The sequence below is a fragment of the Acromyrmex echinatior genome, chromosome 18, assembly GCF_024713525.1.
Source record: "Acromyrmex echinatior isolate Ae372 chromosome 18, ASM2471352v2, whole genome shotgun sequence".
NCBI classification, from domain to species: Eukaryota; Metazoa; Arthropoda; class Insecta; order Hymenoptera; family Formicidae; genus Acromyrmex; species Acromyrmex echinatior.
The window spans coordinates 4,204,570-4,218,684 of NC_141869.1; the positions used below are offsets into that span (position 1 = coordinate 4,204,570).

Genomic DNA, 14,115 nt, shown 5'->3' on the forward strand with positions numbered 1-14,115 from the left:
CGATGTCATTGGCTGCGTTCAGCAGAACATAACAGTTTTGCAACCGTTTTATGATTGTCTGCTGAGAATCATTCTTTTAGATTTAATAGTGTAATTCAATCAGCGCGAAGAAAACTTCCAACAGTTAAACAAACGTTCTGTTGAATGGACGCAGCCAATGGATGTATTAGGTGCATCCAGAAGCACGACCGATCACTAAGCACTTGCATCTGATTGGTCTATATTTTAAGATGGAATATGCCAATCAGATGAAAAAGCTCACTGAGCGCTCAACAAGCTCTTTCTGGTTATTCCGTTAAAATATAGATCAATCATATGATAGAACTCAATGATCTTTGGTATCTGTCTGATCTGTATTTTTAGATCAAATAGGTCGAATGGAATATGCCAATCAAATGCAAGAGCTTACTACTGGCAACTCAGTGAGCGGTTGTAGGTATTAAATGTACCTATTTTGAAATGCTTGACTGTGATTGGTCGATTTGCTTACGGCTTTATGATTACGACTAAAATGTTTGTATTGTATATACATGTGATAGAGAGAAAGAGAGAAGAACAAATTAATTACAAATTTTTTGTCATTTGAACAAATTCTAATTGTACCCACATGTATAGACATGTACGAGAAGAATAGATGTAATCTTTCAAATAATAAGAATAAATACAAATGTCATTTGAAGTACAACTACAGTACATGAATATTTTATACAGAATAATTTATAATAGGAAATAAAATGTTTGCTTTTTTCTTTTAATTTAATAAAATATATAAGGAAAAATATAATAGGATATATTATTTAGTCGATCTTGAGAAAAAAATAAGACGATGTCGAAATATTTCGTGAGTAATAAGAAACGTATTTACACTTTCTTGTAACGACAATTTCGGAATTAAGGTTGAACAGGATCTGCGGTTTTCCAAACACGGTTAAACGATAATATCACAGAGCGTGGGAGTATTATAGTTAATAGTATGCGGAGATACATGGTGACTGGTGTTCCGATGAAAAACTGACTTCAACTAGCTTGAGAGTTGAAAGTGCATAGCACTAAACTATTATTGTGCAACGTAGCCGCTATAAATCTTTTTAAAAATGTATGTATCTAAATTAAAGCTATATTAACAAAAAATTTGTTATTATAAATTGATACTGCAGTTTCTATAAATTTAGAGAATTTATAAGAATTTATTTCATAAGACTTATTTTCACTTGCCACATATTGTTAAAATATGAAGATAATTCTCTCTATCTGTATGCTTTATTATTAATATACTGAGCAATAATATCGAATGGAACCTGACTTTGTAAATTTTAATTATAATTTAATAATTTTATATAACAGTGTCATATTTGTTCTTGTTATAGGTATAAAGTTATTGTTAATCTCATTATTATTATTTCTTTAACACGAGGAGAAGATTATTATGAGATCCTTGGTATAAACAAGACTGCTGATCAGGATGATATCCGAAAAGCTTTTAAGAAGCTAGCTATCGTTTATCATCCTGACAAAAATAGCGTATGTGAATTAGAGTACAGTACACAGTATACCATTATTGTTTTTTCTGCTGTATTGTCAATAACGCTTTGGTATTTCCCAGGACGATCCAAATGCTCATGATAAGTTTGTCAAATTAACAACAGCCTATGAGACATTAAAGGACAGTGACTTAAGACATAAATATGATCTTTATGGAGAAGATGGTCTTAATAAATCTCATAAGAAACAAACTTATCATTCTTGGAATTATTATCAAAACAGTTTTATATACGATGATGACAAATATGTTATTAATTTGGGAAAAAATGATTATTGTGAGTATATAATAACTTTCTTTATGCTTGTCATTAAATATGAAATGAAATATATTAATATTAAATTGCTAAATATTAAAAATTAAGAACTAAATTGAATATTAATATTATGCATATGTATGTGTGTGCAGATGAAAGTGTTATTAACTCTCATTCAAGCTGGTTTGTAAATTTCTATTCTCCAATGTGCAGCCACTGTCATCACTTAGCACCGACTTGGAAGGAAGTTGCTAAGTTACTTGATGGCGTTGTAAAAATTGCAGCAGTTAATTGTGAATATAATTGGCAACTATGTCACCAAATAGGAATTCGTGCCTATCCTACGTTGCTCTATTTTCAAAAGGTATGCAAAGAGAGAAAGAGAGAGAGGGAGGGGGAGAGAGAGAGAGAGAGAGAGAGCTCAATTTCTCTTTAAAGAGTCTTAGACTCTGTACAATTTTTAGGAAATTATATATTTCTCCATAGTTTTAGATATTTCTATGGATGATATTTGTTGATTAAATCAACAAGAAATACTAATTTACCTTTTGTCTCAAAGAATTCACAGCACGGGGAGCATTACAGAGAAGAAAAAACACAGGAAGCCATCACACGTTTTGTATTAGACAGACTAAATATTCGTATACATGAATTAAGTGAATTTTATTTCAAGGAGTATTTAAGTGGCAAGATTGTAAAGAAAATGCCTGTGTTAATATTTATATGCGATGATCAACAGAATTATTTCACCTCCGATGAAAGGATTAAAGTAGCGGCTACATTTGTAAGCGTTATCATTTTTATAGAAATATGTTTTTACCATGATGTTGTGACTATTAGACATAATATTTTTTTTTCTTTTTTTTTTCCAGGACAAGCTGATTGATGTAAAAATGTTTACATGTAAGAATGATGAGTGTCATGATAAGATATCCTATGATACAAACGCTGTCTATTTACCAATATATAATAAATCTTTTTGGGAGCCTATATTCCTTGATGGCATATTTGATATAAATATATTAATAGAAAAACTCTTAGATCAATTGCCTGGTCCACAAGAGCTATCTGACAATGATTTTAAAGTAAAGTGTTTATTTGTTATACATATTTGTTATACATATTTGTACATTATTATTACTATAGTTACACGTATACATATATATAATTATATATAATATATATGTAATATTATGTTATATATTATATATAATTAATTAATTTATTATTATAGTTTTATAGTATTACTATTAATTTATGTATACAATTTTTTACTTTTAACACAATTAAGAGAAGATCATATCAGTTAAAACATATGTTGATGTCTAATATCATCTTTTTGTGACTCTTACAATCTTGATGGCATCAATACATTAAAATATTATTAGGCATCAACTAATATTTTCCGTTTCCTAATTTTGTTAAATATTTCTTGATCGATTTTGATTTACTTTAATTTTTATCGAAAGTATTCATTATGATTTACAGTATATTAGGAAAATAAAGTCCGACGTTACCTGGCTTATATGCTTTTACATTGGTGACATTGAAAATGTACGAGATTTGAATTTGCAAACGAAAAAGTTTTCACCCAGTGGTATTAAACTAGGTAGTTATTATTAATCCACATTAATAGATTCAATATATTAAATATAAAATTTTATTTATTTTATGAAATACTATCTTTCAGGTAAAATAAATTGTGGTAGAAACGGACAATTTTGTTCTAAATTGGGTGTAACACGATATCCAATTTGGGGCATGCTTAAACCGGGTGGAGCATTTGAATTTCATCACGGAAGTAATCTCAATAATGATATTATTAAATTTATGCAAATTAGTATGAAAACTACAAATGTTTGGGCTCTCTCTACAGAAGAAGCATTATCGATATTACAAAGGAGCAATGGTATTATGTAAACGTAAATCACATTTTTAACAGATTTCGTGATGCTAATTGTAGCAAAATATTACAGGAGATGAAGTATGGTTTCTAGATTGGTTTACACCATGGTGTCCACCTTGTATAGAGTTTCTGTCAGAACTTCGGAAAGCATCGTTAGAATTTGATACGTCAATAGTTCGTTTTGGCACTATTGATTGTACCGCTCACAATACATTATGTCATCAATACAACATACAATTTTATCCTACTGCTATGCTTATAAACGGTAGCAATACATATCAGTTCACATTATCAAAGACTGCTGCAAATGTTATGTATTTCATTAATGAAAAAAGAAACCCATCAGGTGAGAGATATATACCAATAATTTCTTTATCATATTTCCGCGTGTTTTTGTTATGTTTTTGTTATGTTTGATTGTTTGGTACAGTTATAGAGTTAACAACAAAAAATTTTCGTCAGAAATTGGGGAAGAAAAAGAATGATGTTATATGGATTGTTGATTATTTTGCTCCATGGTGTGGGCCGTGTCAAAGATTAGCACCTGAATGGTCAGCCGTTGCGAGATCGCTGAGCGCTTTATCTTTTGTAAATGTTGCCAGTGTAAATTGCGAGACTGAGGCTTCCTTATGCACATCCCAAGGAGTGCGGTCTTACCCCGATATTAGAATATATCCATTAGGAAGTGAGGGTTTAAACACAGTCGCGTAAGTCATTACACGTTTTGTATATGTTCAATTATGCATTCGTGTAAGTTACATAACAAATGTCTCAATATGCATTCATAATTCGTTTGTATTATTTACATTATAGTTTGTACAATGGGCAGCGAGATTCGTTATCTATGTTAACCTGGATAACAACATTCTTCCCAAAGAAAATCCCTGATTTAAATTTTTCTGACCTTCAAAAGCTATTGAACAGCAAGCATAATTTGATAATCTATTTTTCTTTACCAAATTGTCATCATTGTCAAAAGTTGCAACCTGAGTTTGCAATTGCTGCTCAGGTAAAAGTTACTTCATTATAAACAACAAATTTAACTTTTACAATCTATAATTCCTTTGATAGCCATATCGATTATAAAATCTTAATTTCAGTTGCTGGATAAAGTGAAATTTGGAAGGATTGATTGTTCCTTCTATATACATAAATGCGAACAACATATAAAACAAAGTATACAGGTACAATATATATCTTTTCCAACGCTAATATTATATAATTCTAAGGAAAAAAAACGAAGTAAGCACAATAGCGTCGAAATTGTTGCGAGAACGACTCAGAAAATCACGGATGAAATTTTAAATATTATTAATTCTCGGACAAAACATGACGAATTATAATAGACAAAATGCCTAATTGAATTTAAGGCTTTTATTTTGCAGTCATACATAAGGTGATTTCTTTCTTTCTTTGTAGTATTATCATTGCAGTCACACATAAATTCTTTTTTCACAATAACAAATAAATTTATTTTTTCGTATGTCATCACACAGACTTTGATAAATTGGGAAAATATATGATTGATTTTTTTCAGTATATGAGTTAATAATTAAATATATTTAATTATTAGTTACTCAATCACATCTGTTATAATATTCTGTATGTATAAAGCCCATTTTCATTAAAAATATAGGACATATGCAGATTGAAATATTTATTTATTTTACAGAATATATAATAGTGTATAATGTATATTTAACAAAAATTTATTATCAAACATACAAGTAATGGCATAGAAAAAACTAATTTATTTCAATACAAGAAAGAAAAAAACCATATAATTTCTTACATCTAGCATCATAATTTAACTTGCTGAATTGTTGCAACGAGGGAATAGAAATTGTTGACAAATTTTAATAATGTACTTATTTGTAAGCGATCTGTTGCTTGACTGCTACAACTAGTACTTGATTTATCCTGACATGTTCCATGCTTCCAAAGGGAACAAAGAAAAAATAAATTAGGTATATTTTTAGTCTTATTGTGATACTTGATGATACTTTATACATTTTATACATTTTGTATATATTATTATATATAATGTACATATAATTAATATTATATACGTATATAATAATATAATTAAATAAAATCTAGATCAACAAAACAATTTGGAATCTCAAGTATCAAATTAAAAGTTTAATCACATCAAAATTCTTTTCCAATACTTATCGGAGGTTCTGTTTGTACAGTAATAAACACGAATCATGAACTTTATTAACATGAGGTAAGTCAAAAGTCTTATTTTCTAATATTTTTAAGATGTTATTGAAAAATAAGTTTTAAAAACAAAAACATAATAGTGAAATTGTTGCAAGAATAACTGAGAAAAATCAAGGATGAAATTTTAGAAATTATTCTCTACACAAAATAAGTCTGTAATAGACAAAATGTCTAAATTGAATTTATTTTATTTTGATTTAAGTCATATATGATTTCTTTCTTTATAATATATGACTTTATCATTGCAGTAATGCATGCATTCTTTCTTCGTAATGTTTCTTCGAATAAATTAATTTTTTTTATATGTCATCAGACTTCAATATAAATTGGGAAAATATATGACGATTGGCTTTTTCAGTATGAGTTAATAATTAAGTAGACTTTATTATAGTTACTTAATCATCTATTATAATATCCTATGTTTACAAAGCTCATTTTCATTGAAAATGTAGAACATATGCAGATTGAAATATGCATTTATTTATTTTGCAGAATATATAATGTACAATATATATATATATCTAGCAAAAATCCATTATTAAACATGATGGCATAAGAAAAATTAATTTATTTCAATACAAGAAAGAAAAAATTCACATAATTTCTTGCATCTGGCATAATAATTTAATTTGCTGAATTGTTGCAACAAGGGAATAGAAGTCGTTAACAAATTTTAATAATGTACTTATCCGTAATTAATATATCGCTTGATCGCGACAACTGGCGCTTGCCGTTTATCCTGATATATTCCATGTTTTCTAAAGGAACAAAGAAAAAAACTAGACCAGATATACTTTGTCCTTTTGTGATATTTTTATACATGTTTTATGTACATAGTAATTAATAAAATATTTATGAATATAAATTAAATGAATATAAATTAAAATCTGAGAAATCTCAAGCATTAAATTAAAAATTCAATTCAAACAACAAAATTGTTTTTATATCTTTATCAGAGGTTCTATTTGTACAGAAAAAAACATGGATATTATGAACTTCATTTATTAACATGAGATAAACCAAAGTTCTTATTTTTTAATATTTCTAACATATTTTTAAATTATTAAAAAATAAGTTTTTACGGTTTTCTCTTTTTATAAATGCATTAACATTTAACTCGATGAAATCTAATGAGTTTCTAAAAATAGTGTCCATAAATATAATTGTTACACAAATATAAGAATTAATACAGAGATAAATATGCTATAAAAAACGCTGAACCATTACGATTCCGTGCGTGTTTGTTGTTGTGTTTAAATGCAATGTATCCAAATATTTTATATATAAAATATTTTATATTTTATACATGTAGATATTTAAAATTATTTGTATAGTTTGTTTCAAGATTTGTAAATATATAAATGAATAGAATATCGAATATCAAAGATGTTTAAACGTGCTGTGCTTCTTCTTTTTGTAAGTTTTTTTCTTTTCGTTTATTACATTAATATGTACTCAAATAGAAAATATAATTCATTTTTCCAACAGTGATAAATTTAAAGATGGAATGTGTTAAATGAAGAAAAGTAATGCAACAATGCATTTCCAGGCGTAACAAATATGCACTTTGAAACTGTTGACAGGTAAATTTAAGTTTACTTTATATATCATTTCTGAAAAACAATCTTGCTTTGATTACTTTTATCTTATATTATCATTTAATATAAATTTAAGATAAATACTCTTTCAAATAGAGTATAAGTAGTTTTTAATACAAATGTACTTTCTGATATCACATAAACTCGCGGCATGCGAAGGCAGTGCTAATAGAAAAATGCAATTGAGAATTAAATAAGTGATATTATAACTGTTTTTACGGCGTATATAATTAAAGGATAATAAATACATAACTTTCCTAACATCAATTTCTTTGAAACAGAAAAAAAGTTTTTTAATATTAAAAGTTTTAAAAATAAAATAAAAAAATTTTGTTAACTTTTTTATATTGCATATGTGTGATTTGTAACATTAAATCTCTGATCGATGTCGTAAAAGACGAAACCTCACAATTACAAACAAATCTAGCAAAATTCCATAATGTAATGAGTATACAAAGACTGCGTTAAATTAATTTAAACAAATTAACAATTTTAACTTAAAATAACATACATTGCATATTTCTATCTATTAGCAAATAATACAGCGAAAGAAATTATGTTTTTGTTAAAACTTTGAAACAGAATACTTTGGTCAAGATTAAGTTTTATTAGATCTTTTATTAGATTTTAAAGACAAAACATTCTAACTAATATACAAAAATGAAATAAATTCATTTAACATTTATAATAAAAATAAATTATTAGACTTTATTAGGTTTATTCTTTTTTTCAGAATATGCAAAATCTATGTTTTTTTAATCCAGTCTTATTTTTTTCTGTATTTTCATATCATTTATCTTCAATTTATCGTTTCTTATTGTATAGAATAGTGTTAAAAAATTTAGTTCAACTTTGGAAACATAATCTATTAACTATAATGTTAGAAAATAAGTTTATTAATTTTGATAATTTATATTATTTCGTCGTTAGATTTTTTTTTCTAAAAGTATTTTCAGAAATTTGAATGTCATATAAATTTATTGTATGCCGAGAATATGTTTCTAAAGTTAAAATGTACTTCTCAGTAACAATAATGCGTACAACTTTTAAAAATGTGTATAACTTTTAAAAAAATCTATTTGTTTTTCTTAATATATGACAGTATCTCTTATTCATTAATTAGCGACATTTCGTAATTCAGAACACATACATACATATAAAAGAATTTTAAAGTTATAAAGCATAAATATAATAAGATTTTTGTGTCGATGTAACAACTTGATATCTTAAAAAAAAAAACAAATCTTCTGAAATTATATACTATTGTGTCAATGTAAGTATCGCATACTATGTGTATAGTTTTGTATGTAATTTCATACATGTAATTTCTATACATTTCGGAAAAATATATTGTGTTTGAAAGATCATATATCCTTATAAATGTTAATTGTTGATTAATATTGCACTAACTTTTAAAAGATTGCAAATATATATATATATATTTTCTGACGTTGATACATTATTAATATAATATAGTATACACATAATATGATACAGATGATTGTAAAAGTATAATTTTATAATTCTCGAACCTGTAAATTGCTGGCAGTAGCACACGACTAATAAGTCGTGTTAATATCCACCGTCTCGTGGTTCCAAATGTATGTTAATCAATTGAGAACCATGGATAAATTATAATTTGTATTATAATACAAAAAATGTATATTATGTGTCACGTTTCGACGGCGGTATTAAATGTTCTGGTAGTTCAGCCGGTAAATCGTATCCTTCGAGCTTTATATTAATTAGATGCATAGCTAAGGCAAATTCGTCAGAGTCTAAGAATCCATCTTTATTAATGTCTGAAAGTTTCCAAATCTTTCCAAGCACACTGTTTGGCAATTTGGACTTGACCATTTCTGATTTGGCCGCTAGTAATATAAAGTTATACATAATTAGAATATTTTATTTCAAATTGCCACACTTATATAAATATTGCATATTTATATAAAAATGTTTATATAAATCCTCCTAATTATAGCAGCAAAAAAATGCAGAGCTATATAAGTAAAAGCAATTATCGTCTCTATAAACTTATCAGTCATACCTGCTCCCGTAATTTTTCCATCTTGTGGTCCAAGTGATTCAAAGATGCTATCATATTTATATCTTTCTTTATTGACAATCCATTCTGGTTCACCTGCACCCGCATCAATTCCTTCTCCTCTTTTATATCCAAATGGACTAACTTGATCTTTTACACCTTCAAATGCTCCTCCTAAAATTGAGATATATACAATTTTTTCTATAAATTTAGAATATGTAAATACCATATTGTATATATTTTCTTGTATTAATTTTTTAATCAATTAAATTTAACTTTTAGCAAAAATTTTATGGAAGATTCAAACAATTTTTTGGAAGTATTTTGATTCAAGATTTACTAAGATTTTAATGTAAACAAATATTGACCTGTAAGTGTTTCTGAAACGGTAGTAACTTCTTCATGTGGTATCATAGCCATAAGCTTCGCGATATCTTCAGCAAGCATTTTATCCACTACTTCTAATAACTTAGGCTTCAGGGGATTAAATTTATTAAAATCGTGATGTGCTAAACTCTCTTGCATCTTCTTTAGATCCGGAAAATCACCAGGTGAAATCTTTTGCTCCCTTTGAATTTGATCATAAGTCTGGCCCAAATTTTTTATCAGTTCTTTTTTTTTAGTATCCTTACCAAACATACTGGGCATATCTTTCCGCAAGGCGCTTATTATGTACGCGTGTACCTATGAATTTTTGATAAATTTTGATGAATTTTATTGATGTAGGAAACATTAGAGTCTTATCATGTATATCTAGTTTAAGACTTTAAACTGGAGAAAGAAATTAATTCTTTGTTTCATATACCTTTGCTAAGCGAGCTCGTTTAATTAAATCATTAAGTTTTCTTAATGCAGCATTTCTTGGAAGCGATTGCATATCTCTGAATAAATCTTGTTCTTCATCTTCAAATAGTCTAAAAAAAGATTCACAAGACTTTTAAATATTAATACAAATAATTATATAATAAAAATAAACTAGAAGGTACACAAGCACTTACCTTCTATTAACATCATATCTTAAGGGCTGATCCCAAAACGAGCCAATATATACTCTAGCTACTTCTGGAGTTTGTAATACCTTTCCTAACGACCACATTAGAGCACCATACACTCTCATGAGCTGTTGATGATCTATCATGTCAGCTTTATTAAGAACAATTCTAATTTTATCATCATGTCCACGTAAGGCCTCGATAGATCTGCGGAATTCATCTGAGATATCGAGTTTATGAGCATCAAACAATAAGATAATCCTATCTACGCGTTCAGCGAACCATTCTAAAACACCAGTAAAGTCATAGCCTCTGTCAACCTGAAGGAAATATTTAATATTCAAGATATACATTTATCATCACAAATACATATATATCTTAATATGTAAAAACAGAGCTACAAAAACAATACCTACTCTTTGTTTTTCACCAGATAATATACCAGGTGTATCTACTATAGATATGCCTTTCAAAACAGGCGACGCTACAGTCGAACACTGAAATCTGTTCAAGAATGCATTGCCGAACTTTGAAAGTGGCCTGAACTGTTTATTTGGATCTACGACCAAAGCATTTCCAGGAATGACTCCTTCCTTTTCATCGTACATGACAGCAATAAATCGATCCGTAGTAGGCTCTGGTCCGATTCTGATACCAGGAAATTCTCTTTCTAACAGATATTTGATAAATGTGGTTTTGCCAGTGGAATATTGTCCAACTAGGAGAATCATAGGTTTTGCATCAAAGTCAGGATCATCCAGTTGTGGCGAATGAAAGTCATGGAACTGGTAATACTGTTCCAATGGTAATAACTTTGATTTGTATATCCTCTTAAGGCCTTCGGTAACATTTTCGAAGAGATCTTGCTTGCTATTCTCCTCACGACTCAGCCAGCTAAACATGTTGACAATCTGCAACAAATTAAGTTCTATATTCTTGCTAATGAACTTGTTATCATGTATATTCGTGTACAGTCTGAATTCCAAAGACTTGTCGCATTAGCATTAAGTAACACCGTGTCCTGTTAATTATGTTTCCTTTGTTTGAGCTATTGTAAGTACGGATTGACTCATTGTCAGACTACAATTCTAGACCAATCGTTCCGGACTGATGCAAAACGGCCTAGAAAGGTTAAGGTTATCACAACAATTATATCAGACTATATTCCGCCTCCAAATTCCACGCTTATGCCTTCGAGTCGTGTCTTTCAAGGTAGACTGAAGATAGAAAAGACTGAAAGGATATTGGGTAGAACATTTGTATCTGTTCTTCTGAAAACTCGGTCATGCTTTGTTCTAGAAAGCAACTCGGCACCTTCTTTTCCGATATCCTATCCAGCACCTCCTCCTTCCCTTCAAGGAATAGTTGAGATCTCAAATATTTGAAATGTGCAACGCAGAGTGAAGTGCAAAAATGTAAATGAGTGAAAAGGAACACGTGGACGAGGTCTAAGTAGAGGAAGAGAGAGAGGGAGAAAGGGGAATCCAGAGAGCACCATCGAACACCAACCTTTGCTCGTATCCGTCGGTCAAGGATGAACGGGTGCGCTTGACAGAGCGCGACGGACGCGAGGGCGAGCGCGGACTAACGGGAGAGCCGAGAGCCGGTGGAAGGCAACGCTCGGTCGACCAAGACGATCCAAGGTGGTCCGCTGCCGACGTGACGTATACACGACTCAAACCGATCGCGGAAGAGTACGCTGAGAACGAGCGATACGGACTTCCGGAACGGAGATGGTGGTGGTGGTGGTGGTGGTGGCGGTGGTGACGGCGGCAACGTCAGTGGTGATGGTGGTGGACGTGGGTGGACGTGGTGGTTGCTTGGATTTCTGCCACGATGCTCACCGATCGCCAGCGGTGACGTAAACAGTAATGTAACTGGTGGAAGGCGCGTCGCGCTGCGCGAGCAGCTCGGGAAAACGAGCGATCGCGAGGCGGAGCCGTGCCCGATAAACGGGACTGATATGGAACGTACTCTTGGAGAAGATAAACGATGCACGACCGATGGCTCAGAACGACGGCACGACTCTGCGACAACTGACAGGTTGTCGACAGCAACCACTGTACGACATTCAGCATTGGGCTCAGTACGCTCAGTGCCGACAACTGACAATTGTCAAAGCGCAAACGAGAAGAGGGGTGAGGGAGGAGGGTTGCTGACTAATAGGACATACCCAGGAGTTCGTACATTATGAATCGTTTTCATAATGCTATGTTAGCTAAATGAACAGTTAAATTAGCAATCAACTAAGTAATAAGAATTTATTCTTATTACTATATGAGAATAAATTAATTAATATATTACTACTAATAATATATTATTATTAATTATTATTACTATATGAATAAATAAATAAATTAACACGACTGATGAGTTTATTGAATAGAAATATCAATAAATATTATACTGATTTTTTTAATGAATATACACACACTTAAATTATTTCCCGTTAAACACAAACTAACAGTACATTACATCAACATTATAATTTCCTATTTAACTTACAATTTAATATAACTGTAACATAACACATGTTGTACATATATAACAGTTTACATTATTATTGCTAAGTAGGAAACTATAACATTGATGTGTAATAATGTTACTGTTAGCTTGTGCTCGAGTTAGGAATAACTTTGGGCACTGTGCATAACGAAAGATATATTAAAAATAGGAATAAGTATTAATAAATAGATAATAAATATTAAATATTATATACAAATCAAATTAGGAGTAGAGATCGAATTTAAATCACAATAGATACAAATAAGATATAATGTGTGTCTTCATGTTTGTATCCACTGTGTGTTACTTTTAATCTCTATTTCTAATTTTTTATTTCTCTAATATTTAATATTTATTCCATTATTTATTTTTTTTTATTTTTTTCTTTATAAAAAAAATTTTCTATTTCCTAATATTTTCTTCATTGTGCGCAAGATTTTAAGATTCAAATGAAAAGCATAAGGAATAAAAACAGAGAGTAATATAACATATATAACATACTCATCAGAAATTGCTGTATATTGTAATACACAATTTTTAATAGGTCTAATCTAGGTCTAATCTATTGTCTGCGTGTTATTCTTTGTTCCTTATTCTTTTCATTGTGCCCTCAATAATACGAATAAATGAACGAGTGAATTCATTAATTAATGGATCTTTGTAGCAGAGAATATATATACTCGTTATACACTTAAAATGAAATAGATAGATATATATTTGAAGTTTGGCGAAAAGAGAAAGAAAATGTCAGTGACAAAGAATAAATCTAATTAATATAGCTGAGTTTAAAATTAATTGAACAAAGGAAAATGAGGAGAGTGGACCGATATTCAGTCAGTTCTTATTTTAAGATTGCGTTAAGTACAATCTTAAGACGTTATAAACTAATCATAGCGAGCCATGTTAGTATCTTTAAGATATTATTTAAGATGATCTTAAAATAAGAAATGATTATTAATATCGGCCTGGAATGCGGAAATCGGCTTGGAAATCTTAATTACGGATTAATTTTTACGATTTAAAGTTTTATTTTCAATCTTGAGAGAAC

At 29.6% G+C, this 14,115-nt stretch overlaps 2 protein-coding genes across 7 annotated transcripts; one reads left to right on the forward strand and one right to left on the reverse strand.

Moving 5' to 3' along the window:
• Window positions 1-434: 434 nt before the first annotated feature.
• Window positions 435-7,323, forward strand: LOC105144879 (endoplasmic reticulum disulfide reductase DNAJC10). Of its 4 annotated transcripts, XR_015548138.1 has the most exons (14): window positions 453-1,096; window positions 1,368-1,521; window positions 1,604-1,817; window positions 1,949-2,160; window positions 2,356-2,580; window positions 2,669-2,881; window positions 3,285-3,405; window positions 3,487-3,705; window positions 3,773-4,048; window positions 4,133-4,409; window positions 4,516-4,711; window positions 4,803-5,669; window positions 5,803-5,932; window positions 7,263-7,323. XR_015548138.1 is itself a non-coding variant. In XM_011054094.2 (12 exons), coding segments are annotated over exons 1-12 (2,352 nt in total). In that variant the 5' UTR covers window positions 453-1,094; the 3' UTR covers window positions 5,046-5,859. The 4 variants fall into 4 exon arrangements, 2 of the variants coding, with proteins under 2 accessions (XP_087271728.1, XP_011052396.1); XR_015548139.1 differs by lacking the exon at window positions 7,263-7,323 and having other exon boundaries at window positions 4,803-5,098; window positions 5,501-5,859; XM_011054094.2 differs by lacking the exon at window positions 7,263-7,323 and having other exon boundaries at window positions 4,803-5,859.
• Window positions 6,530-12,636, reverse strand: LOC105144878 (putative achaete scute target 1). 3 transcript variants are annotated; one of them, XR_845989.2, is made up of 8 exons: window positions 12,072-12,636; window positions 10,979-11,473; window positions 10,569-10,882; window positions 10,376-10,484; window positions 9,939-10,254; window positions 9,574-9,744; window positions 9,059-9,397; window positions 6,530-6,686 (listed from the first exon to the last, which is right to left on the reverse strand). XR_845989.2 is itself a non-coding variant. In XM_011054092.2 (8 exons), exons 3-8 carry the CDS (start codon window positions 11,462-11,464, stop codon window positions 9,192-9,194), a joined length of 1,602 nt encoding a protein of 533 aa, XP_011052394.1. In that variant the 5' UTR covers window positions 11,465-11,473; window positions 11,877-11,914; window positions 12,072-12,636; the 3' UTR covers window positions 6,915-9,191. The 3 variants fall into 3 exon arrangements, 2 of the variants coding, with proteins under 2 accessions (XP_011052394.1, XP_087271733.1); XM_011054092.2 differs by lacking the exon at window positions 6,530-6,686 and adding an exon at window positions 11,877-11,914 and having other exon boundaries at window positions 6,915-9,397; XM_087415607.1 differs by lacking the exon at window positions 6,530-6,686 and having other exon boundaries at window positions 6,915-9,397.
• Window positions 12,637-14,115: the final 1,479 nt, after the last annotated feature.